At 42.9% G+C, this 27,560-nt stretch overlaps 1 protein-coding gene across 2 annotated transcripts; it reads left to right on the top strand.

The window, feature by feature from the left end:
• Nucleotides 1-395: 395 nt before the first annotated feature.
• frmpd1b (FERM and PDZ domain containing 1b) lies at nt 396-27,426 on the top strand. Of its 2 annotated transcripts, none has more exons than XM_019874849.1 (17): nt 396-673; nt 9,201-9,351; nt 12,135-12,245; nt 13,386-13,558; nt 15,712-15,814; nt 16,437-16,482; nt 16,756-16,860; nt 17,289-17,384; nt 18,481-18,606; nt 18,712-18,831; nt 19,384-19,517; nt 20,180-20,306; nt 20,588-20,680; nt 21,092-21,274; nt 21,578-21,779; nt 22,174-23,121; nt 23,288-27,426. In XM_019874849.1, exons 3-17 carry the CDS (start codon nt 12,139-12,141, stop codon nt 25,732-25,734), a joined length of 5,010 nt encoding a protein of 1,669 aa, XP_019730408.1. In that variant the 5' UTR covers nt 396-673; nt 9,201-9,351; nt 12,135-12,138; the 3' UTR covers nt 25,735-27,426. The 2 variants fall into 2 exon arrangements, with proteins under 2 accessions (XP_019730408.1, XP_019730409.1); XM_019874850.1 differs by having other exon boundaries at nt 397-673; nt 21,578-21,725.
• The last annotated feature ends 134 nt before the right edge of the window (nt 27,427-27,560 follow it).

Genomic DNA, 27,560 nt, shown 5'->3' with positions numbered 1-27,560 from the left:
TGATATGCATACTAGTAAAATACATTCTATTGAGGATTTTTTTAGACCATGATTTCTTTGGTCTAAAAAGTCTGGAACATTTGTTTGATGGTACAGTTTTGTAATGGGCTATTGGGATAACACGCATGTTATAATATGATAATAAAATGGTCTGCCTGCCCCCTTTTACCTCCGACGTTGTTTTTGAAGGATTATACATGCAGAAAAAAACAACACTGGACACCTACATTCACATTGCGAAAAAAATCGTAAAACGTGGAAAATAAACAACAATCATTCTGAAAACTATCGAGAAACCATCTGCGTTTTGTGACGTATTTCACTGATGCCGATGTATGTCGCTCTCTGACCTTGCAAAGGGAGGGGCGGGGGTCCAGTGGGCAGACAACGGAGAAGATGGGGGTGCGGGGTGGGGGAGGGATGGGTTACATGAGCGAGAGGGTGGGTGGGTCTATTTCTGAGCCCAGGGCCGAGGATTAAAGAGAGAAGCAGTCCCGGCACGATGACAGCATCCCGCACATAGACAGCACCCCACCACCACCCCACCATCATCCTCATCCGGGATCACGCCACGGATTTTTCGGGGGAGAGACAATCGCTGTTTGTGTTCACGTTCTCCGCATCGCCCCTCCATAGACTCCCGGTCTGCGCGCCTCCTCTTGAAAACCACGAGGTGAGTGAACAATATCTACGCACCGAGGCGCCCGATCGCTCGCCTTCCTCGCACCTTGCGTTCATTCCTGTCTTTTTCGTTTGAGATTTCTCGGCCGAATGAATAATTCAAATGACAGCGGTCCACGCAGCCCCCGGACTGCACCCGCGTTCCCATTTGAGTGAGGCGATGGATATTTAAATCCGATTAAGAATGTATATGGATCCAACAAAAGACTGACCTTTTCCCTTTGTTTAGTCTCTTGATTTGCGTGGCTGTTGAAACAGAATGTGACCATAGGGTAAGGGTGGATGCATTCCGGAGGCATTAGGAGCAGTGTGTGACCACATGTACTGTATATTCACATATAGACATGGGCATTTTGAATAAATATGGTTAAACCATTCAGCCTCCTGTTAGCTGAGATATTGAGGACCCATTCTGAATGCACAGTGAAAGCTCAATTGAATCTTGTGATTCATGATTATCCAAGGAGTGCAGCTAGTGAAGCACATATTATGAATGGGCGTAGGCGACTGGCAGTGCCTTGGGACAGTCATCTTTTTTTCTTTCCCTGTCCTCATGCCCTGTGGCCAGAAGCAGGAGCCTTCTTCTTCTTCTGCTGCTGCAAGCCATGACAACACCACTAGACCGGGCCAGTGCATTTCGGTGTTCTGGAGCTTTTATTTAATACACAACATGGTTTTAACATAATCTCAGGTCACACTTTCATGAACATATCTCTGCTTTGGAGGCAGCAACGTCACACATATTTAAAAAATGACTTTTACTTTTTTAATCCACATCAGGTTTTTGTGATATTTTCATTTAAAAAAATGTTTTTTTGTTTGTTTTAAAGTTTGACCGATGAAAGCTTGTGGCAATGGATTTTACCATGCATTGTAATTTATAGCTATGACGTTTCAGGAAAAAAAAATCTGCCCGTTGCCGAACCTAATCCTTAATTCACAAATATTACAGCGACCCCTGTGAGGATAAACAGTTCAGATAATGGATGGATATTACAGTACTATATTAGGCTTACATGTTATATTACTAGTATGGTATTATTATTAATATTATTATGAAAACAATGATGCTCACAAAAAAACGGGCTGATTTTGCGCAAAAAAAATCTAGAAAAGTTTACTTGCCTCTCTGATTAAAAAAATGTAGTAAACATTTGTTGACAAGGGTTATCTAACAGAGTCACTGATGGTGTAGTGGTACACTCGCCTGACTTGTGAACGGGCAGCGTGGGATCAGTTCCCACTCAGTGAAGCTGTAGATGTGGGTGCAAATGGTTGTTTGTCCCACAATATGTGCCCTGCGACTGAATGGCGACGAGTTCAGGGTGTCGTCCGCCTTTCGCCTGAAGTTAACTGGGATATGTTTCAGCACCCCCGTGACACTGTTCTCAAGCGGTGTTGAAAATCTAACAGGTGAATCATCTCAACACTTTTACTATAATTGATAAGAACATGAATCAAAATTTACCATCGTTTACTTTTTGAACCGCTGTGCATAACTCTACTTATTCTCTTCTGCATCCTTCTCGACTGAAACTGACAGTAGTATTGCAGCTGGCAGTAGTGTCTGGTTTTGGCAGTCTCAAACTTGAGTCTTAAACTGGACAGTAATTTTTAAATTGGACTGGCAAATTAGTGCTTCTTTCATTTTAAACAGCTGGCTAAAGTAAAGCCTCTCCTTTCTCAAGAGCACTTTGAAACAGTAATTCATGACTTGGTCACATCTCGGTTAGATTACTGTTTTACTGTAATTTATTTGTTTATTGTTTGTTGTATGAATTATTTTTGCTCCATGAACAGCACTTTGTATACAGCGGTGGTTGTTTTAAAGTGCTCTATAAATACATTTGAATTGAGTTGAGTTTTAATCAGGATTCGGCTAAAATATGTCTTCTTCAACTATATTTATGTTCCTTATTAATACCCAAACCTCAAATTGTTAAATTCCTGGTTTATTCCCATGATTTCTTCGTTTTCGAAGAAATTTTTTCAAACGAATCGAAACGTTCTTTTCCATAGAACGTTTTTAAACTGTTCTCATTTCCCAAATTTTGCATCCCTACTCTTGCGATGTGTAGAAAAAAAGTGGATCTTCTGTGTTTGGTTTAGGTGCATGCTCTGGCCCTGCTGCAGGCGGCGTGTAGTGACTCAGGGATGTATATGTTATCCCATGTGATGGGACGTGCATGCTCTGGGCGCTTGCTGCCAGTGGAGATTCACAAGGGGCAGATCTCACACATCAGGAAAGTCTTGATGCCTGCCTGCATTAGGCTCCGACTGCCTCGCTGACTGCTCCACTGTCCCACTTACTGCAGCCAGTCTGGCCGACCATGCCTTTCAGCTCTACTGAGTGTCTTCAGGGCAGTTACTGGGTTGGTATTCTCAGCCAACCGGTAACTTACTTGAGTCTTGATGTTGTTGCTGTAGGCTGTTGACTCGTTCATCGTGTAAATTAGGGCTACAAAATATCGTCATCGCGATAATGGCACGTTCAATATGCGGATCGCAAAGACGTGCAATAAATTCATACAATCGTATGAAAATGCGTGATCTTATCTGACTTTGGCCAATCAGATGCAACCTTAAATTGCCAACCAATCAGAGAACAGTATCTCCGGGCAGTATAATGCGAAAAATACTTCAACACTTTAATAGACCATAAAAAATAGCATAGTTTTAACCCTCCGTCATCCTTTCAAAACATTTCACCTTCTTCAAACACCTTTTAAAGTATTCCAAAGCATCCGTTCTCACTCTCGCTTTGTTGTTTTAGTCACTCATTTGAAGTTTACTGTAAAACTACCACAAAACAACTGACACAAACCTCAACAAACTATTTTATAAACACCGAAATATTTGACCAAACCATATAATTTCAAGAGAAGAGAAATTAATTTTTTTTTGAAAAACACTCGCAGGCCCTAACAGAAATTAGCGTAGATGTTACTGTAATTATTAACAATCAAACAACTGCGACTTTTAAACACACAAAGCAGCAAAACATACAAACAGACCATCCATCAATATTTACAGTATTATATATTATATTCTCTCTGCTCTGTGGGAACAATGTCTAAAACTGGAGCTTACTCACGCTACATCTTTTGCAGTGTTTCCTGGCATTTTCCGGCAAATTGTGGTACCACACTGAAGGCTCACAGCTTCAAATGTGGACTCACCTGTCCGCTATGAAACCAACGGAGGGAAAAAAAATGTCACACACTCCAAAATCTTGTCAAAAGGCTTTTCAGGCGAGAGGAAGCTGCCATTACATGTGCTGTAGGTCTCTGACATTTTAGGACATAGTGTACAGTCAGTAGTGTTTCCTGGTTGCTTGGATGGATGATGGTCGTATAGGAGGAGAAGTAGGGTACAAAACATAATAATAACAGACCATACACTATGTTGAAGAGGAAAAGGAGACGTGACCTCATTGATGTGACAGCTCCATGGTGATGGCACAGTTGACTGGCAGCGGTGCCACAATGTAGGCCAATTCTATTTAGGAAAATATCGGACAAACAGTTATTAGAATGGAACAGCTAAGACTCTTTGTTTAGCTTATGGAGATCTCCCTCCCTTTTTATTTCAATTGGAATATTGAACCCTTTCAAATCTGTAGCCTGATAACATGGTAAGCTGTCCACTGTAGTCACCGCTGTCCCTGAAAGGGTCATTATGAATACTTTGAAAAATGCGTCTACAGGACCCAACATGACATTTCGGCACAAGAAGTCACACTTTTCATTTTATTGTTTTATATTTTAGGCCTGTAAGTGTTTTTTTTTTTTTTTTTTTTTTTTGTAATTATGGCTTTACTAGGTTGTTTAGGTAGGTTAGTGATGGACTCTGGACTGTGTACAAATTCAAGTTACCCTGGATTGGAACCCCTGCATTTCTTTATTTCACTTCAAAGCTTCAAAATGATTGAAATGATTGTACTTTAAGATAACTCTTTTGATATGCAGTTATTGAAGTGAGTCTCAGACACATGCAATATATCACGCTCTCACATGCAGCGAGACTTTCTCGGCTATCAAGATGTTCCTCTCTGGGCGATCGATAGTGACGTGTAGCACAACACAGTGCACTATTAATCTTCAAAAGGTTCATTATTTCGTGGTGCAGTGGGGAGTGCGAGCCCCGCCAAGTCGCTGATGAAAGAGCAAATGAAATGAGATGTGCACGGTGAGTTCAGGCTTCATAAGGCGAATGGAATGAGCTTGAACGGCAGCATGAAGAACAGCAGATGTGATGTTGTCTCGAATTCCAGTGGCAGGCAGAGGATCATCCAGTTCAGCATTACAAGTTTCCTGTCCACGGGGGCAGCATTAGCTCTTGGCTTCCTGACTAGACGGTCACAGGTTCAAAACCTGCTGTAGGCAAACTCAGGGGTGATGGAGAGTGTGGGTGTTTTAATGCTAGTTCACTCACTAACGTGCCATTGAACAAGGCATTGAATTCCCAAACTGTCTCGGGGTGTAAAACAATTGTAAAACATTTTCCCTTGTTTGTGGAACCCATTTATGGTTGTGTGTGAATTGTGATGACTGTGAAAGGAATGTCATAACAAATAGCAGTGTACGTGTGTGTGCATGTGCGTGTGTGTGTGTGTGTGTGTGTCACACACACACACACACACACACACACACACACACACACACACACACACACATATAAGTGCATATACAGTATATACATAGAGAGAGAGAGAGAGAGAGGGGGACACACACACACACACACACACACACACACACACACACACACACACACACACACACACAGGATGTATGACCGGTTAGCACTCCCACCTCACAGTACAGAGGTCCACAGTTTAGTTCTGGGCCCTGGCCTTCTTGTGTGGATTTTGCATGTTCTCCCCTGGGCCTGTGTGGGTTTTCTCCGGGTACTCCGGTTTCCTCCCACATTCCAAATACATGCACGATAGGTTGATTGAACACGTGTCCCTTGACGTGCTTGTGAGTGTGAATTGTTGTTTGTCTATGTGTGCCCTGCGATTGGCTGTCAACCACTGGACATTTTAGAGTCTTCAATGCATCTAACATGCATGTTTTTGGAATGTGGGAAGAAGCCAAAGTATCCAGAGAAAAACCATACAAGCATGGAGAGCATGCAAACTCCACACTGGAAGGTTACAACTTTTGATCAATTTTCCTTGTTGCCAAACAATTCTGGCTTTACGGTTAGACAACAAACTGTAGTCAGTTTTCCGGTTCATCAAGTCACTGACCCTCTACTGCATATGACACTCAACAAAGCATAAGATACTGCTAAAAATAAAGACATTTTTGAGTACATCAGCTGCTAACCATCAAACTGGTCATTGTTCATTCTGAATGGACAACAACACTGAGCAAATATCATACAAAATCCTTCAAGTGGTTTCTGAGGCATTCAAAACCACAACCGTGACACACACTAAAGAAAAGAAGGATATGTTTTCATTCGCTTTAGGTCAAGTTATAGTATGAATCCAGATGACTGACGAGAAACTGTTCAGCTGCCCCAATTAAAACAAGTCAGATTCTCGACAGAAGAATGAAATGTAGTTCTATTCACGTTTGGTCGATGCAGTTCCAAGTGGCATATTTCATTCTGGAGCCCCAACTTACTCATTCTGAATTTATTTTTACATTCAAACTGATATTTTTAGAGTAACATTTGGCAACAGTCATTGAAAATCAATATTTTGTGGCCTAGTGCGTCGTGTTTGTGACTGTACGACTGAAGTGAAGTGTGAAGTGCTACTGCAGAATCCTGCTCTGCTGCTGCTGCTGTGTTCAACTGGAGGGCAGCTCGTGTGTGTGTGTGTGTGTGTGTGTGTGTGTGTGTGTGTGTGTGTGTGTGTGTGTGCATGTTGGGGGTGGGGGGCAGATTTGGGACAAGCCCTCAATAGCTGCCTTTCCAAAATAAAGCTGCAGTTTAGTCAGCGAGGGAGGCTCTTTTTGTCTCGTATTGTGCGCACAAGTGGTGTGTTTGTAACAGCAGTATGTGACTGAATAATTCAAGTTAGTTTTTCTCAAGCAGGACACTGCGGACCGTCTATGAACTGCATGTGTGCTCGTAGCAAACCACAGGACTGAACAACAAACTGTTTTGTCAGACAGGGAGACTTTGTGTGGGAAAATGGGCTGCGAGTGGGGGATTGTCTCGAAAGAATGAGACACAGACGTTGCAACACAAGGATTGAGGCAGCCCCCATAACCTCAAACACATCACGAAGACTGGAGGAGGTTGCGGGGCAGAGTGCGCCGTTGCATGGGGACTTTAGGATCTAGCAGTAGTAGAACATCGGACTCTCATCAGCTTTTGCTCATTTATTTATAACTGGGATCAAATAAAATGCGGGCTAAGTAATGGGTTATGTCTGCGTATAAAGCAAGGAAGGGGAAGGACAAATTAAGCAACATGGGGAACTAGACTGTATTTAGCAGTTTGCAAATCTCCGCCAAGGACAAACAATCCTGAATTGGATCACCACAAAATTGCACACCTTCACCATCATGCTACAGTCAAGACTGCTGGGGAATCACAAAAGTCATATGTGGTGCTTACAATTGTTCTAATTGGACATAAACAAAAACCATGGATGAGGCAAACATGGTCAATTTAAAAAAAAAAATATTGCTGGTTCTCAAACCGACCTCAAGAAATACAAATAATTTAACACTGCTCTTAAATATAGGAAAAACAGAAATATGTGACTAAACAATTATTGAATTCAAATGTATTGTATATAAATTGTATCTCTATTAATTCGTTTCCTGTAAATGCAAATGTATTGGTCTTAAATGTTAAAAGTAAATGAAGCGTTCTTCACAAATGTGTACAGTACGGACACAATTAATAAAAAGTTGAAGACACTGAAACATGATGCACAGTTTGAACATTTAATTCAGTGATTCTTCACATCTAAAGGGAGACTACGGACCACAAGGTGGCATTCACCCTAGACTGGGCAGCAGCCGATCGCAGTGCATGTAGACGGCCAAGCATTCGGTTACACTCACATTTACGGACAAGTTAAGAGTCTTCAACAAATTGAGTATTGGAATGTCAGAGGAAGCCAGATTCGATTGTTGAATATTTGCTTTGTTGACGCTAGTCCTTGACAATGAACCAAATTCTCTCTTGTACCTCAAGGCATCGTTGTACCGCAAACCAAGTGAAACAATTGTTGATATCAAAACATTTTTGATGGAGCTATAACAATACAGGCATTTTCTTGTCGTTTATTCAACAAGAACACAATACATCAGTGTCATGACATCTGGCTATGTTTGCCTTCAAGAACGCCGCACTCATCACCATTCTCAACTCCTTCTTATTCACCAACTCCCTCGCAACGGACTGTAGTTACTTTTGTGCTTTCACTTCACTTCAGCAATGCATTTCTTTGACGCTGCCCTCTTCGGCCTCTTTATAATCCCCCCTCCCGCCGCACCCCTTCCAATATCCTGTCCTTTCGCTCTTTTCTTTTCTCCGAATCACTCTTTCACTACCCCAGTCCCCTTTTCTCAGCCCCCTTTAAAGCCGCCTCCCATTTCCCCGCTTCACCTCCGCAACCCCCATCTGTCTTTCCAGTGTCCCGTCTAGTTTTCTGCGCTTGTTGCCTGCATTGGCAATGGTGTAGGAGAAGGCGGTCGGCGGCTGTGCTAGCTGCATTAGCCCCATGCATTATTCATGTCGCCTGCATTCTGTGTTGGTCTTCTGCTGCCTTTTCACTGGGACGCGTGGGCGTCCTCCAAGTGCTCGGCGGATGGGACACCGGGCTTAATGGAGGAGCTGCAAGTCGAAGTCCAGCAGAAGCCATTTACGTCAAGCTGGTCAACATTTAAGTGTAATTTTAGTCGGATTTAATGCGTGGTTATGTACTGTCTCACTTAACGCCGCAGCCAACGACAAAGCATTCCCCAAATGTTTATTTTCTCCCCATGCTGGCTTTAGGTTCCAGCCATTTCCGCCCCTGATGTTCATGATGGAAGCGCTTTTATTACTGGCCAAGATTTCTGTCTGCTTGGCAGCCTTTCTGTGTGTGCACGCGCCGCAGTCGGCTGTCCCCTTTCGAGAGCGCTCAGTCAGAACTGTTAACTGAACTGGGCGCTATGAAATTTTAATTTTGACAACCAGATGAGGATGGATGGCCTCGTCCACCCATCGCCATGTGCATCAGAGACTGTGGTGGAACGAGAGTGAGAGAGAGAGAGAATGCGAGAGAGCCTTGTGGACCAGAGGAGGGGCCTCTTGGAAAACCACATTCACATAGCTGGTTTGGAGTCACATCTGCTTTGCTTGACAGACTTTCAGGATTCACCCTGAAAGTATCATTCCGAATACTGGAATAGAATCTTTTTTTTTTTTTTTAATCACTCAAAGATATGGATCAGATTTGCTGACCCGATGTTTCATTCTTCATTGTAACCATCAGCTTTTCGTGTGGACATTGATTATTGCATTCGACGGGTCTCGTTGATAGATTTGCAATCTGCTCATCACAGGTGGCTACACCAGACTGGGAGCAGCACCAATGATCACAAGGGTCCCCCTCCAGCTTCTTTCAGCCAATCCTGGAGGGGCTGCAGAGCTGATGTCTCAGAGGGCGTGCGGCTGTTTGTTTTGTGGAGTCGTAAAGAGGCTTACTTCATCACGGTGAGTCACACCCTCTCCCAGTTCCTAGTTATGCGGGGCACTATGTTGGAACCCTGTTCATCTGGATTTGATTATTTCTGTCTGTTTGAAAGTTTATCCTACTGGGCTGCCATTTTTTTTCTGGATTATTTTGAAATCTTAACATCAATCGCCAAACCTTCCTGAGTTTAGCATGAACGCTATTACATGAGCAGAATAGCGTCATAAAAGTCTGATGTCCCATGAAAAAATATGCTCGTTAACCAATGGACTGGGTTCTTGGAACTGGAGGGATATAAAACTGCTAGAATGCTGCTGCTCTCAGTCATTGGAGATGGTTATCTGACACGGCAAGAGCAGGAGTGTGAGGGTGAGAGATGGGGAAAGAGTGAAAATGAAATCTCTGCAGGAACTGCTTGACCTAACACTGCATTTACACTCATCCAGTGCAACTATACCCACGAGATGGAGTGGTTTGTCTGTCCCCGTTCCTCAGCGGTGCGTCAATAATCACATTCATCTCCTTGGGCGCAGCTGTCTGCGATGTAACCTCACTCATCTTTCTTCATCATCGCCAGTCGGCCACAGTACGGATCAGCAGGAGATGCTAAAGTGACACCATGCCCAGTGTTGGCCTCTGCAGATCGAAGCCATCTAATCCTCTTATAGGTCAAACCTACACGGCCTGCGATAGCATTACTGCGGGAGGCTCGTCATCACTGGCACACAAGCAGCAATTGAGGCGACCATGAAGCCAGGATTGTTTCTTCAACCCAATCAGAAATTCTGTCCTGCACATCGTCTATGGGGAACGAGTAATGTCAATACAGTAAATATCATAGTTCATCGTTTGCGGCCCTGTACATTGCAGATTTTCAACCGATTGTTTTCGTAGTGCCAGTATACTGTCATACTAAAAAAAAAAAAAAAAACATTTAATACATATACAGGGCTCCAGACTAACTTTCTTTTTTTTTTTTTTACTAGTGGCCCCTAACCTGAATTTTCACTATATTTAAGGGCACACACTGTAAATTGACTGTCAAAGTAAATATTCAACCCACTCATTTTCCCTCTATTACTGAGAAATAGGTTGAAGGTAGGAGCAGAAGATTGGCAGCAACAAAAAATATTCAAGAATAACTGATTATTTAAAAAAACAAAAACATCTTCACATTTATTGATGGCACTTGGGTGAGTAGGTGAAAAATGCCACCATTTAGGGGCAGTCTGGATCAGCAATAGATACATTGTAATATTCTAAGTATGACTCGTGTATGCCAGATTTAAGGCAAAACACGGTGTGCGTGCAGTCATACAAAAAAATGCTATATATTCAATTTTGTATTACTTTTAATTAACTTGCCATTTTTTAAATTCGTAGATGAGTTGGATGGGAAAAAAACATTTCTTTTGTTTCCATCGCTTTGTTAAAAAACAGGACGTTATTTCAATTCAACAATCTGACTGATTATGATTCAGTTACTGGTTCGGTCCGTTAAAAAAAAAAAAAAAAAAAAAAAAAAACTGGCACAACTGTTGATCATTGTTTTCCAAATTCAAAGCAGATGTTTGCAAATGTCTTATTTGGTTGAGAGGCTGAAATTCCGAGGATTTGAACTATTTTAAATTAAACAAGATCTCTAAATGATAGTCGCGGATTACTTTTATAATTGGGGTTAAAAAAAAAAATGTTGACCAATCTTTTTTTTTCGATGCAGTGAAAAGCATGTGAGGGTCAGTCATCAAATGGAGGTTGTTCCTGATTTTGCCACTGTGTTTGGGAATCACTACTTTAATATCGGATCAGACCTGCAAGTACGAACAGTGCGTTTTTACACGTGTCGCTATTTGCTGGCCAGGCATGAATAGTAAAAATGTTTTCAGAAATAGAAATGATTCAAAAATCAAAACCTCCAAAATGCAACCCACACATTGTACCCTCCACATATGTCCACCATGCTTTCTCATCTTCTGGGGCTCAAATATATGAACTCATCCGTTCCAGTGTGTGAAGCATGTTCGTCAGGACCGGAGCAAAATAATATTACACAAAAACACAGTGAGCGAAACCTCATTTCAAATAAAGCAAGTATTTGTCTGAAGGTCAAAAATTTTCAAATCTTTAAAACCACAACGAGGTTTGATTTTGTTCTGCATTCTTGCTCTGTGCCTCACAACCATACTTCCAACACAATAAGCATCCACATAAACTGTGTCTGTGTGTGCTTGCGTTACATTTCGTAGAGCATATTTTTTCTGCACAAAACAATGACAAAGCTGTGGAAAACTCCTTTCCAAATTAAGCTTATAACCTCGTCCTGCTTTTGCTTCCTCGTGGTTTCACTGAGGCCTCTGTCCTTCATTATGTCCTCACACGGTGTTGAAAGTGCAGCCAAATAAGAAGTGCGTGACTGCAGAATCCTTGTGCATATGTAAATTGAAGCATGCTCGTGACTTGTTATTGTTACAGTGCAGCTATTTTTTTTCATGATTGCTTACAGTCGGCTGTTGGGGTCAGGGAATCGGTATGACGTGTTCTGGACAGCGAGATTCTGCTGCCTTCTCTCTCGTCTCCTTCATTCCGTCTTGCACTCCTGACTGGTTGCATGTCTGATCCATCATCACAGACAAAAGGATGACAATACGCCCGTCTTAGAAAATCAAAGAGGATGAACTTGCAATTATGGAGATGAATTTGCGCTCTGATTTATCTTACAAAGCTATTTTCTTTGATATGCTTTGTTCTGCTTCTGTAGGCTCTCTGTCGAAAATGAAACCCTTTCTTATCGGTCTCTCTTTAGATAAATGGAGGAAAAGGAGCGGTGTCGGAGCAGGTCTCCAGCTCGGAGGGCAAGCCGGGTTCAGCAGGTGGTGGGAACCATAATACGTCGCACCCGAGAATCACTCAGCAGGTACAACTCGTCCCAGTTTGGCAAATGTAAAAACACAAGCTTGTTTTAATCTTATTTCACTGTTCAGCAATTTAAGCTGTCTGAGACATGTCATAAAACCGCCTCTTCCTCAATCTGTGGGTGCCGTGCAGGATTATGTTACCTCAAGATTGAATGTCTGGATGTTTTCAGACAATAACAATAGAAAATAGTGAGGTTGGATACATGTGCGTGAGGCTGGTTTGTTAAAATGGATGGCTGAAAGGAAGTGGGTCAGCCACAACGCTACATTTGCTAGCAGTTTTCTTTCTGCCTATTGGCTGTGTTCACACTGCAGCGCAATTCCAGTTTTTTTGCCCACATGAGACACTCAGCTGATTTTTTTATATGCAGTGTGAACAGTACAATTCAGATTTTTTTCAGATCCGACATATAATCATCAAAATCCCAAAATGATGGTTCATTTATTACGGGCAGCAATGACAAGACGTCATCTTTCGTTGACGTCTCTCTGAAATGAGGAGATTGAAAAGCGTTTTTTTTGAACCTCCTCCCACATCGATCCCCTGTTTATATAAGATGATAAAAAGATGAGGCCCTACACACTGGACCATACTTCTGAAAATACAGTACTAACTTGTTACATCATCTTTTGTGCATGTCGGTTGTGCTTTGTGCGCATGCATGTCACATCACAAACGCGTTCCCTTCACAGAAGTCACATTTGTGTTTGTAAAGTTAAAGAGTGCATAAAAAGATTGGACCTAATGAAAAATCCCAAATCGGGAATCACACCCTCAAACGTCAACGTAGCCTTAGAGTCGAATTTATCTTAATTTACATTTTTACAAGAGGTTTTGGACAATTCCATCAATCAAACTTTGTTGGAGCAGTTTGGGAAAAGTGCTTTTCGGTACACCATTGCACAGAACCTGAGAGCCCCGGCCCTAACCCCATCGAAAAACCTTTGGCATAAACTAGACCACAGACTGTGTGCTTATTGATTTCCAGCCCAAACATGCCTGTCGCTAATAATTGCTTGACTGGGCAGGTACAGTACATTGTCTCTTTGGTCCCCTCACCACCCCATCCCACCCCAGCCCACAAGTCTCCGTATTATGTTTTTACAGTTTCCCTCATGTAACTTCTCACCCCCCTCAGAGAACGGTTGCTAGGTGATGGGAGGCCTCAACGTTCCAACAGTCTGTCCAATCAGAATTACCAAGCCAAGCTGTCACTGCAGATCACAAGGGATCCTGTGCTGGACCGAAGTACCGGACATGGATTCGCCCTCACCACCAACACACCCCTGCTGGTCAGGGATGTGGCCACAGGTACATGCAGTGTTGAGCGTGCGAAAGAGCCTGTACACATTGTCCACACTGGTCTTTTTAAGTGGCCACCTGCTTTATGTAACACTTCACAACCTCTCTCCTCTCTCACACACCCCCATGCACACATGCACGCACACACATTGATTGTCTTGGCATTCAGGCTGCCGGGCTTGGTGCCAGAGGTTTCCCCTGAACGGTGGCACCTTCTCAACCTTTCTAAATTCAATCACTTTTCCCTTCGCCAGCTTTTGGACATAAAACAAAGAAAAGATGCTATACTGCTTTTGTCCGTGGCTCAATGTCAGGGTGTTAATTGGTGCCTCAAGTAAACCCTTTATAGGTCACTCACTGTAATACTTAAAATAAAAAAAATAAAAAAATCAACCACTGACACTTAATTGAGGAGATCATAAGACCGTTTTAATTTTAGGACGAAGAAAAAGGTTAAAATTGATACCCACATATAATGCGATGATGATAATGATTGTTGCAATGCTCCATTGCGAGGTGACGATACAAAGTGACTTGCCGTGCACCTATTGGCCTCCAATGGGGATTTAATCCACCATTTAATGCCACCACTATCACGTCGTAATAATATTCAAAAAAGGCAATGTAACGGCACGCATCTACTTCGTAGTTCAGAATCAACATTTACCTAATATCATGACAAAAACATTAAAAAAAAAAAAAAAAAAAAAAGAAATCAAATGAATCATAAGCATCAGGGATGCTGATTATTAAATGTATGAATGTCATTATGGAAAGGCTACAGACATGTTTTGCTAGTCGAAGTTGGCTGCAACAAGTTTTGCTCACACCAACCAATCAGAGGATGGACAAATGCTGACATCATTGAGAGCCAGTGCCCGAGCCCAGTGAAGACAAATTTGAAATTTGATTGGTTAAAGAAACCGTCCCTGTTAAGTCCAATTACCCCATGGGGATAAATAAAGTTTCCTGAATCTGAATCTGAATCTGAATTGCTAATTTCGCTGAAGTTACATAGGCGAGCACGACTGATCCTGGAGCCCAGAAAAGAATAGCATGAAATGGCAACACAATAAAGGCTGAAAACTGATTGCATAGATATAGTCTTCTGTCAACATCGACTGGAAGCACTTCAGCCAAGAGAGACCCAACAAAAAGAGGAGAGTCGGGAAGATACAAATACAATTCCATGGAACAAATATTACAATTTGTGTAGTCAATGTACCTCAGTGCCCCTGATAGTGTCCATCTGAGAAGGCCTTGCTGGCCCTTGCAGCTCACCACTGACATTACCAAACATGGTTCCTTGCCCAAATAAAAGGGTAACAGAACAAGGGGATTGCACGAGGGACGTAGAGAATATGAGGCAAAGATGTTGGCCAAAATGCAAAAAAAAAAGTGAGGAAATCATGTGATATTGACATGGATGCTTGACATGGCTGAAGCTGAAAGCTTTTTGGGGACATTTGTGGATTAGTTTGACGCATGGACAACAAAGAGGAAGGGAGGGCTCTTAAAAAACTGCAAAGATCAGGATATTAGCAGAAGTGACACATAAACCCGACGGGGGAGGGGTGTGCTCTTGTGCGGCATGAGTGAGCCTGAATGTGTGCCAACGTGTGCGTGTACAAAACTGCATGCATCTCTGTGGGCAGACGGGGCTTTGCCAGGCAGATGGGGCGTGCGAAGGGAGCGCGTGGGTGCATGCATTTACGCATATGTGCTCTCCGTGCGTTTTTGTGTTTGCAAGTGAGCGCTAGTAAGTGTCAGCCCAAACTGCTGCGCCACCGTTGTGCTGCTTGCCTGAAGACAAATGAGTATAAATAAAACGAGAGAAAGCCATGTGGAGCCGAGCTGGAAGAGACCGAGAATAACTGTAACCCCTCATGTCCTGGAGAGCTGTTGAGTCAGCCATGTTGAATAACCAAAAGCGTCATTTTGTGCGTGTGTGTGTGTGTGTGTGTGTGTGTGTGTGTGTGTGTGTGTGTGTGTGTGTGTGTGTGTGTGTGTGTGTGTGTGTGTGTGTGTGTGTGTGTGTAGCTCTCCTTTAATCTGTACTAAAAGTATACACTAGCCCACAAATGCAACCAGGACTGATTTATGCAAGCAACATATGCTTTTGATTTATTTTGTTGTGTATGTGTGTTTGTATATGTATGTAGGGAGTCCTGCAGATGGGATACTCTACCCAGGCGACCAGGTGCTGCAGATCAATGATACAGTTCTGGAGGATTTGAATAGCGATCAGGTGGAAAACATCTTAAGGTGAGAAGTGCGGAAGTACTTTCATCCATCCAGGAGCCGACTATCGGCTGTCCCCTACTCCTATCGGTCGATGGGGAGTTTTTGTGGCGGCCGGCTGCTATAGCTTCAAGCAGGGCCGAGTTGTATATTATCACAATTGATGCATGGTTGGGCAGCCACTTAAGAGTCCCAGCTACTGTCGACTACAATAAAACAATAAAAAGTTTAAGTTCCATATTACATTATGTCCCCTTTAAGCATGGAATGAGAGGCGAGCTTGCTCTCACTCAGAAGGAAACAGACTCACTGCCTAACTACTTTATGATTGACTGTATTACATGTCCTCTAATTAAGCCACCGCATCAGATCAATTAACCTTTCCAGTCACCAGGCCAAGTGTTGCGCCACCATGCGCGTGTGCGATGTCATTTGATGATCTTCACTGTTTGGCGGACTATGTCGGGATTGATAAATGTTGGAGCGTGTGTGTGTGTATGTGTTGCTCAGCACAGCTTGGAGGGGAAAGTGCTTGCTTGACAACTGAAACAAAAATATCGTGTGTGTGTGTGTGTGTGTGTGTGTGTGTGTGTGTGTGTGTGTGTGTGTGTGTGTGTGTGTGTGTGTGTGTTGTTTTTCTGCACAGGGACTTGGAGGACTGTATAACTGTGACGATCCTCCGGCACATGACCGTGAGTACAAAGAAGACATTGATGTACTTCCCTTGACACGCCTTCACGTGGAGTCATTGCACCATGGCGCATACCAACATATCCTTTTACTGTATTTCAAGCATGTAGCCTCAATATTAAGTGCCCATTCCAACTTGCTCCCAGTTTACAAAATACAGACGTACAAACAGCAAGTCATGTTGTTGGTCGAGGAATGAATTGCTTTTGTCCTGCTTGAGTTCAGCCAGTGTGTTTCCCCCAAGACAATGCCACATGTGTGTACGTGTGTTGCAGAATCCCAAATCATCCATCATGTCAGCAGAGAAGAGAGCCCGTCTAAGGAGTAATCCAGTTAAAGTGCGCTTTGCAGAAGAGGTGGTGGTCAATGGGCACACTCAGGTGACAACATTTCACGCCACAAAGACTCTTATATCAATCCAGTTTAAAAAATAATAATAATAATAACAATAATTGCACATACATATTAGTCTTTGGTTTAACCTAAAAAATATTAAGAATGAATAAGTTCGGTGATTTCTACTGTTTTTATTACCGATTTGCTTTACTGTTTGTTGTATATGTTAATTTGCTCCATGTACAGCACTTTGTATGCAGCAATGGCTGTTTGAAAGTGCTCTATAAATACAGTTGAGTTGAGTTGAGTTGAGAATAAGAATAATAAATGCTGATAACTGAAATACCAAAAAAAAATTCAGAGTTCTGTTCACATGGACAATAAAGCCAACATGCACTTTCTTCCCCTTTGTTTACATTCTCAATGCAGCCTTGTCCTGTTCTTTCTGTTCTTTTTTTATTCTCTCCATCAGGGAAACTCTCTTCTCTTCCTGCCCAATGTTCTAAAAGTCTATTTAGAGAACGGACAGACCAAGGCCTTCAAATTTGACCACACCACCACTGTCAAGGTATGTTCCGTACATGAACTCCAGTGTGAAAAGGGTGTGCAAATTCAAGGGTTACGTTTCTTTTAATACACAAATCCTTAATTGAGATCACCGTCATTTAAAGAATAACAGTCAATTAAATGCAACAAAGACAGCACGTGTTATTCAGCCATCTGTTTTGTGTAGCACTTGTTCCCATTTGAGTCACAACCCATAATCAATAAAATGATCCCGGTCATAGAGTGAGTTAAGTTCCAAACCAGCCACAATATAGAGACCATGTCAAACCTTTTTTTAAAATATATTTTGAGCCTTCAAATACTCCTCACACACACTTTAAACACATTGTAAATTTATTTGAATGAAACTTCTAAGCATAAAACATCAAGAAAATACGTAGTAATATTGGAATACAAATGAAAAAAAAAACATTTGTTTGTTAGTTTAAGCCTTCGAATCTCCGAATGCGGTATTCACATTTTTGCTTGTTTAAAAGCACTGGGGAAAAAAAAGCCAATTATTGGGGCAGGGATAAATGAACCGCAATATAGCAAAGGATTGTACTCAGAAAACCAAATAACACTGATTGATAGGCTCTCAACTGCTACGCAGTACTCTTTGTTGGAATTAAAGCCCACTGAAAATCTGACAGTCTCAATGCCTTGAACCGGATTTTCGTTTCAAGAAGCCTGAAGTTGGAGGACTGTCTTTTGTAAGATTCACACTGCATGACATGTCATGATTGCTCAAGAATATTCAAGGGTGGGTAGACTGCAGCTGCACTCCAATGACGTGATGGTAAAAAGCAATTAATCGGATGGCTTCTGAAGGAGGAAAGAGGGGGAGAACGTTCCAGTGTATGAGCTTAATGTAAGAATAATAATAATAATAATGAAGGTAAAGCTGTGATGTATCGCATCTGGTATTTGTATATGAAGTTTAAAAATAAAACACTATTTTGTTAACAGCAGGTTTTGTGTTTTATTGCTTGTTTTCCTCACCACAGGGAGGCAAATGTGAGCGAGACAATTTGCACTGACCATCTGCCATCAGCAGACTGGAGTGAATTCTATTTGTTCAAGGGGGTCTCACTTGTTGTTTTTTTTCACCATTCCAGGATATTGTTCTGACTCTGAAGGATAAACTCTCCATCCGGGCTATCGAATACTTTGCCCTGGTGCTCGAGCAACAGTACAGCATCACCAAACTACTGCTGCTGCATGAAGATGAACTTATACAGAAGGCAAGGAAACACCCTGCAAACAAATCAACTGTATATAGGATGTTTCTTGCTTTGACTTTCAGAACTTGCCTTAACGTTTCCATCGCTGTCTCTTGTCTCCATCAGGTGGTGCAAAAAAAAGACTCCCATGATTACAGATGTCTGTTTCGGGTGTGCTTCATTCCCAGAGATCCCACCGACATGCAGCAGGAGGACGCCTTTGCTTTTGAGTACCTGTTTTTACAGGTTAGAAATGAGCAGCTCCTGCTTGGCTCGTCATCATAAAACAAATTTAGTACTATAGTTTTTTATTGATTACTTGTCAGTACACTGAGTGTTTCTATCATACCTAGATTTACAATACATTTTGATGAAATATTGTCAATTGGAAGCTGTTGTATAAATCTTTGAGAGGTTCCTGTTATATTCTTTGCCCAAGAACGTGTACAGTGACATCATCTCCTGTGGAAAATGACATTAGTGTTCATGCTTGAGACGGATTTCAAGATGGGTGACTGGCAGCAAAGCAGTGGGTTGCCCAATTTTGTCACACCACATTTCATAGGGAAAACACTTGCCGTATTGATTTGTTGCTGAGTCTTTGCCTCTCAAAATGATTGTGTGTGTCATTCGAAGCGATAGATCAGGGATCCAAATGTTGCTTTTATGTACAAGCATGCACATGTATTTTCTATTTTTACATCTGTGTCCAAAGTGTTTGTTTCACCTTGCAAGCCTAAACATTACTTTGCACTTATGTGTGTTGATTACACTTACATAATTGGTTTGTGCTTCCAGAGTGTTGGCGATGTACTCCAGGAGCGCTTTGCTGTAGAAATGAAGTGTAACACTGCACTCCGCCTTGCCGCCCTGCACATGCACGAGAGACTGCATAGCTGCGGACTGACCAGGACCTCCATCAAAGCCATTACGTGAGTGTTCATGTGCACGGCATATGGTTCACATTGATAGAACACACTTCAAGCTAATCTACATGACTCACAAAAAGTTGGGTGTATTGAGATCTCAGGTGAAATGCCAGCATGAACCTAAACTGCACTATCACTCACTTTGTCCTCTAAACTTTTGAATACACATTTCCAACGATTCAATGGCTCGATACTTTTTGCACAACTAGCCGTTGTCTAACAAGGCGCTCGGCAGCAAAATTCAAAACAGGTCTTCCATCCACAAATCCAGCAATGCATTTTCCGAGAACCTCCACTTGTTCTTGCCTTTCTGTGACTCTTCCTGTCTCTGTATATTGCTGTTGCAACCTGCTAATGACACTCTTTAACACTGCCAGCCACTTCCCTCTGAGAGCATCCTGTTTGAAACCTTGCAAAGTTTACAAATTGTTAGGGCTTGGTCTCATGAATGAATGTAGCAAACACATTTCTGAGCAGAACATACCACAACAGGCCTCTACATTATGAACACTAAAACGATCAAAATATATACAACCCAACTAGTGAACAATGCGCTGTTTTGATCGTCAGCAAGTGTTTGATTGAGCAATTTTTTCAGTGGTGTGGGGATACTTTCGAATCCTATGCTCGGTGTGCTTATCATTTCTCCCTCTGTATGATTACAGGAAAGAGTTTGGCCTCGACAGCTTCATTTCTCCCACGCTGCTGAGCAACATGAGGGAGAAGGACCTGAGGAAAGCGATCAGCTACCACCTCAAAAAAATTCAGTCTCTGTTAGAGCCTCGCCAAAAGGTACAAGTTTGATCGAGGGGCCAGAGGATCCAGCACTGTGTAAAAAGTTGGAGGGTTGGATGAAAGCTAACCTTCCAGTAATTTTAGAGTGATATATGGATTGGCAGCCTGAGTAGTCAGGGTACATTATGGGATCTACTTTATAGTTAAATTGGTAAAAGGAGTGGAGGACATTATGTTGCAGAAATTTTTTTTTTTTTTTTTAAATTTCTCTGACCGTCTGTATTCCCTGTGTGTTCTCATCTTTTGTCCTCCTATCCCTCACACCTCTGTTGTTGTAGGTGATATCTGCTTCCCAGGCTCGTCTGGCCTACCTCACTCAACTAGGAGAGCTTGTTTCTTATGGAGGAAGATCCTACTCAGCTACAATGATGGTAAGGGTGGAGAGCATATAATTTAGACGAACAAAAGTCTGCTATCTTAATGCTAATTTAGAATGTGAAACACCGTAGACAGGCTAATGGAAATTAGCATAGATATTACAGTAATTTAAAACTTTCGAACAATTTAGTTCAACACACACAAACACACACACAGAAGCAACACAAACACAGATAAGATAAAACAATACTGACATGTACATACTATATTTTCTGTGGTCTGTGGGAACGATGACTATTAGTGCAGCTTTGTAGGGGGAAAATTTGAGATGCAGCGGGGGCATGAACGATGACCTGTAAATTAGCAGGGGAACTTTGCATCTCCTTTTTGTTTACCTTCTCGCAGTGTCTGAATACTTGTTAAAGCTTGTCTAAGCTGATGTTTTCTCTCTCATCAACACTCAGCTTCAAGAAAGGGAGGTCTTGGTCAGCCTGTTGGTGGGATCCAAGTATGGCATGAGTCAGGTCATCAATCACAAACTTAACGTAATCTCTACAATGGTTGAGTTCAGCAGCATCAGCCGCGTGGAGTTGCTTTCTGAGTCGGACAAAGTCAGTCTACTGCGCATCTCTCTGCACGACATGAAGGTATGCAAGTTATTTGCACATGGACACGAAGAAACTTGGCTTTGTTTTTCATTCAAATGAAGGCACTTTTGTGCTGACACAGATTAGACAATTGATGCTTGAGTAAATATAGGTCAAGCATGCCTCCCGTCACACCCATGTAGCCTAAGGGAGCGTGTATGAGCGCCATAAGGTTCATTCACTGGACTCAAATGTGACTCTCTCTCCCCCTTTGTCCCACTCCATTGCCTTTTTCTCCCTTACCCCCCTGGCTTAAATCATTTCCGCTTTAAACTATCTTCTACAATGCCCTCCATCTCCCAGCCGTTTGCCTTACTGATGGACTCTCTGGCAGCCAAAGACCTAGCATGTCTGCTGGGAGGGTACTGCAAACTCCTGGTGGATCCGAGTCTCAATGTCTTCCGAATGGGGCGCCCCAAAGTCAGGGTGCACCGCATTTCTGCTGAAGAAGGTGTGTGTGGGAAGTTCACCGTAGTAGAGGGCGTGTGCTATGAATCCCTATCAAGTGAGCAAAAACTGTTTTAAGTAATCACTCTCTGACTTTGACCATTTCGATACGTGGGTTATTCCAGAAATGAAGGACAATTTCTCTTCCCCACGTTAAATTTCAAATAATCCATTCAAAAAATACAGAAACAGGCATACTCTGTGTAAATCATAGTTGTCCAAAGAAAACTGCACCAATCACAGCACTTGATAATGAAAATACGGTGCAACCATAAAAAGTGTAACAATGATGGTAGAGCGAGACAAATCTGTTTTTCAATTCTGGAATGACCCACCTATTTCTACCACGTTGATTTTTGCCACCAAGTATTGGTACAGATAGAGGAGCCACTCATGGGTATATAGTGAGGAATTGACACCGCATTTTGCTAACATATCGTTTATTGTGTTAGGTTATGTGTCTCGCTGCTGTAGTGACTCAGATGAGACAACGGATGAGGATGACCCAATGGACTCTCAGAATTACAAACACCATGACCCAGCAAGTCAAGACTGGGAGGAAAGACGGAGGGAGGAGGAAGAAAAGAGGAAAGAGGAAGAAAGACAAGAGAGGGAGGAGTCAAAAGGCAAACAGGAAGTGAAGATAATAGTGACAACAGAAGGTAAGGAATACGAGGGTGAAGAGGAACAAGGTGCTTCAGGAAGCGGTCTGCGTAAAGTGATGAATGAGGAACCGAATCCAGCGACCACTTGGTACCACACGGATCTACGGGTGACCGGCAGCTTTTCCAGCTTGTCTAGCAGTTCGTTGAGTGCTGCGCTAGAGGAAAGCGGTGCGACAGTTAAAGCTCGCCCTCATCTTGATACATCGAGAGAGAATCCCCAAACTTTGGATGTTCATCAACCCTACCTTCTGGAACCAAAACGCCTCCACGGCCCTTCAAGACCGACCAATCTTAATTATCGAGTCAGTGACAACTCTTGTCTTTGTTTTGCTGAAATCTCTAAAGCTGATTTCCTCTCAAGCCCATCAGGGGCCACTAGTGATGATGAAGAGGAGGAAGAGGAGGAGGAAGACCGGGGAAGGGAGGTACTAAGACGCATTTCTAAGATCCCGAGTTCGAGAGATTTAAGGATGATTGACAGCACACCTTTCGAGAGAGCGCCCATTAAAAGAAAGAAGAAGACCCCTCCCAAAGTGCCAATACGAACCAGCTCCATACCAGGTCACAAAGCAGGACAAGTTGAGCAGCGCCTCTCCAAGGATGAAAAGTCCCTTTTCCAAACGCCTTCTTCAAACCCTAAAGCAGCTCTGTTGGTCAAAGAGAATGTGTCAGAGTCTGAGGAGGAGTTCTTTGATGCACAAGAAAGATTCACTCCTCCAGTTCCAGATCTCTCAGGTTTGTTCATGGCATGTTTATCATAACTTCATGATGTCGTGTTTTTTTTTTTCAAATGTAGGATTGCATATTTTTTTTGTACTTGATGGACCTTTGTCAAAACCTGACTGGAGAAAATATGAACAATTATTGTTACTTTTCAATAAAAATTGCTTCTCTTTTGCAGATGTAGAGCTTGCAGATCGCCGGAATGCTAATCTTTTGAGTGGAACGTGGATTTCTCTTCCAGCAGCTATGGGAAACGAGCCGTCATCACCTCTCTTCAACAGAGTGCAACCTTCGAAAATAAAGAAAGACACAGAGGAGCATAAACATGCCACAAATACAGTCAATAAACCGTATCCTGCAGAGAAACCTGATGTTAAGATGAAACCACCATTGGCACCTAAACCCCAGCTGCCTCCCAAACCTCAGATTATTCCTCCCAAGTCTCCCAAGCATGGGAAATCATATGCCCACTGCAACGGGGATGCCTGCGGACGTCTGTCTTCTGACCTCCTGGAAATGGAGCCGGACACTATGGAGTTCAAATCAGTTACGCATGGTACGGGAGGGTTGCCTCTGTCGACGCCACTCATAACTGCAGTGCGATGTAACAAACAATCGTTACCAGTCACGGCACTGCAAACGAGGGAAGAACAGGCAAATAGGCCAAAAGGGAATGGACAACATGTTCCCAAAGAGAAAACATACATTCCTGACAAAAAGGACCTTTCTGAAGTGACAAAAAGTCATGGCACGATGAAAACCCCACAAAATGCACCCCTCATCCCTCGCTCAAATTCAGGTTCAAAGTTATCTGCTCCTCCGCCAGTACCACCAAAACCCACTTCCTCTTCAACAATAATTGCTAGCTCTCCAGTCTCTCCAACAGATCCAAACAAAAGCATCTTTAAAGACAGCACAAGCCCATCAAATGGTATCCACCCCTGGAGCAGCCGCAATGGCAGTGTCCAGTCAGGACCAAGAAGAGTCTCCGTGAGCCACGAGAGCCTGTCACCCAAAAATGCAGACGCATCAATTGCCACCTCCCTCGCCTCGAACACCTCAAAAGCAGTTATTGGCCACGAAAGTAGAGAAGAGCAAAGATCTGGGTCTGGCTCAGACCTTAGGAGTAGTTCTTCTAGCCTTGGAGGAAGACTCTCTGCCTCTGCTCTTAGAGGGAAGATTCAGGCGCTTCCCTGGTACATGACACGCTCGCAGGAGATTTTAGGGACTCTGGACTACCCCTCTACCAGCTCAATCAACGGGGATACATCTGGTTTTGGGTCCGGTTTGTCTGTAGCTAGTGGGCTGTCTGATACCAACAAGACCCCTGTGAAGGATAAAGAAACGGTGACCTCAAAATCAGGCCAGAGAGGGAATCTTTTAGAGGATGGAGCTGAGGTTGTCATAGCGACCATTAAGGAGGCAGAGGAAGTAAGCTCATACTTGAGAAAGGTTAATGGGACAAATGGGTCACATCCAAATCTCAATTTTGCAAGCAACAGTGGACACAATGTTTCATCCGAGCAACCCCAGTCACGGACGCACTCGGCAGTGGGAATGGGAGGCCTATCCAACATGCAGGTCGGGGGCGATTCGCCAACGTCTTCTCTTGGAGACGGCACCCCTCCGCAGCAGAGGGAGGCTTGTGGCTGCCGTACCGTTTACGCCAACTGTTTCAGTGGAGACAACGAGGATGGCATCAGCTTTGACGAGGAGCTTACTGTCTATGAGTTCTCCCGCCGCACGCGTCCCAAAACAACACGACCTCCTCCTGTCCCTTCGCCCACCACACCCACTCCAAATCCCAATATCCTGTCACTACTGAGAGACAACCCTCGTCCACTTTCTACTTTCTCCACTGCCTCCTCTGAACTCAGTCCCTTAGTTTCATGTCCGGTGTCGCCGACAACCTCACTCCGGGGTCCCCTTCATTCCCTTACCAACAAGAACTACGGTGCCCTGAAAGGAGGTTTCGCCTCCCTGCGACAAGATATAGATCAGCTTTTATTGGTCTTGGAAAAGGCAATACCCGAACAGATGCAAACAAACCTCCTGTCAAAGCAGGATAGTGCGGCGCCCGACCCCAATCACAATGGAAGTGAAGGCAATGCGACACAAACATGTACGGGATGCAGTCCCGGCAGCATGACGGAGGCTGAGAGGAGTCTTCTCCAAGCAGAAGCTCGACGATTGGCGTCCGGGTGTCAGCGGGCCACACGTGTAGGCTGGGCTCCCGATGAAGCCCTGCGTTCTTTATCTAACGGCTTCGGTGCGTTGGTTCAGCTATCGGCGGCATGCATGCGAACCAGTCCATGCTCCGACTGTGAGAGCTGCCAAAACGCAAGCTTGGACGATGACAGCCAGGAGCCCATGGACAAGTTGAAAGAGATTGTGGCTCTGTATCGAGAATTTGTTGGGGCTGTTGAGACAGCTGGAATTGGCGCTGGGGGCAAGAGTGTGGGACTTAATGGCTTTGGACAGAGCCAAGGAGAAGGTGATGGCGTCAGGCTTCTTGCCAAACGCTGCACTGTACTCATCTCGTCTGTGTTCGCGCTCACGCAGCTCTTCCGGACACCCACATTAGGCTCCTCCGACACTGCTAGTGGTGTTCCCCTCAACTTTTAACCTTCTTACCCCTCGGACTGTTAAGACACTGAATTTCGCGTACGAGAGGTGTAGGGCCCTTTGTTCTTGTACAGTAAGTGCCATGCACATGCACATCACACATATCTACGTGAAAATACAATGCCCACAAAACCCTAAATGAGGAGGGGAAACTTTGCCTGGCCTCTTTGTGGATGCGTATGGACTATGCATTTGTACATATAAGTTTTATAACTCTTATATTTGTCTTATTTTATTACAACCTGTGTATGTATGTAAGGATGAATTGTCCATTTATGTATTTATGTATTTATTTTTTACAGTATTTGCACCGTGGTCTGTGAGGTTCAGGTCTCTGGTGGTTAAAAAATATATATAAAACTATGGATGTCACTGGATTTTTTTTAACCTATTATGTCAGACAGTATTAATTTTGATTCATTCACCCCACAAGGTGTAATCTGTAAATTGTCTCTTTTTAAATTCAAACACCTACTCGTCCATTATAATACGAACAATCATAAATGCACAAAATGGAACCAACTTGTTTTGTCTGTGCAGGCTTGCACTTTTTTAAAGATTTTGTTTCTCCAACATAATAAAAAACAAATAACTTGGTATTGGAAAGCACCATTACAAATCAGGGAGAGTACTTCTGACTGTTACAGATTGCACCTTTTTACAAGGCACATAACCTTGTGTTAAGTGTTTTTCTACACTTTCCTCTGTCCTTACTGAGCATTTTTGAAACACTTCCATCATTCAAACATTATGCAGTATTACAATGTAGTTTTCATCCAAAGGACAGCATGTACATATATATACAGTAGACAGCATATATTTTCTGGAAATGTGAGAATAAGGACCGTGGCGTAAAACAAGGGAAGGTGTTTATGGTGAAATATTTTGGCATGTCAGAAAAGTGACTGTTGACGCTGTTTTGATGTAGCAATGATCCAAAGTCTTAAAACACCGATCCACAATTGTCTCCCATGTTTTCCTTTTTGGGTACACCATGTGCTGTAAACTGAGGTCCAAAATGTACCATTTTATCTCTACATGTCTTATTATCAATGTCACTCCTTTAGTTTTATGGCTATGCAAACGCCTCATCTCTCCATAGTCTTTTCGTCTTCTTGTGCCAACACTGAAAACAACAAAAACTGCATTACGTTTGTCCGACAATAATGGGTGCTTTCTTTGTTGGAAATGTTGGCCGGTGTCTCTATTCTGGAGAACGTAACTACTTGCAACATTCGGCAAAGTTGCGTGGCACTAGAATTTGTCAATATAAAGACTCCATACTGATATCTGGGAGTTGTCAGTGTTACAGTAACTTAAACTGCCTGTTTACACCACATGGGAAAATAGAGAACAACGTCTGCTCATACAAATGTGAAAAAGAAAGACGACATTGGTGAAGATGTCGTCTTACAAGTAGGTGACGGTTCATGTTGAAACAGCCACCAACCTTCGTTCGAAGCCTCCAATTGCGTGCCAACATCTGGAGGTCGAACTCATAACAGTATCGTACTGCTGTTGCATCTAACAGGCTTGAGCATAAAACCTGTGCCGGTGCCTGTGCCACCTCATTGTTTGTTCTCCTTCTGGGTTAGAGTTGTGCACTTCATCCTGCAGTCATGTTTCTGTACCCACAATTATGCAGATGTACCAAGATAAGTGTTTGGGAATAAATGACAAGTTGACCATTCATGTTTTTGACTGATATCAAAACATTGTTGTCCACTGTCTCTCTTTTTAATCATGAAACAGTGCTCTCAGGGAGCTATTCAAATAGCTAAATGTTAACTAAAATGTACAGCATGATACACCTTTTGTGTTGTCTC

This window comes from Hippocampus comes, unplaced genomic scaffold (assembly GCF_001891065.2).
Source record: "Hippocampus comes isolate QL1 unplaced genomic scaffold, H_comes_QL1_v1.1 scaffold118, whole genome shotgun sequence".
NCBI lineage: Eukaryota > Metazoa > Chordata > Actinopteri > Syngnathiformes > Syngnathidae > Hippocampus > Hippocampus comes.
The sequence above is the reverse complement of the archived record's forward strand: the minus strand, read 5'-3'. Positions and strand labels throughout refer to the sequence as shown.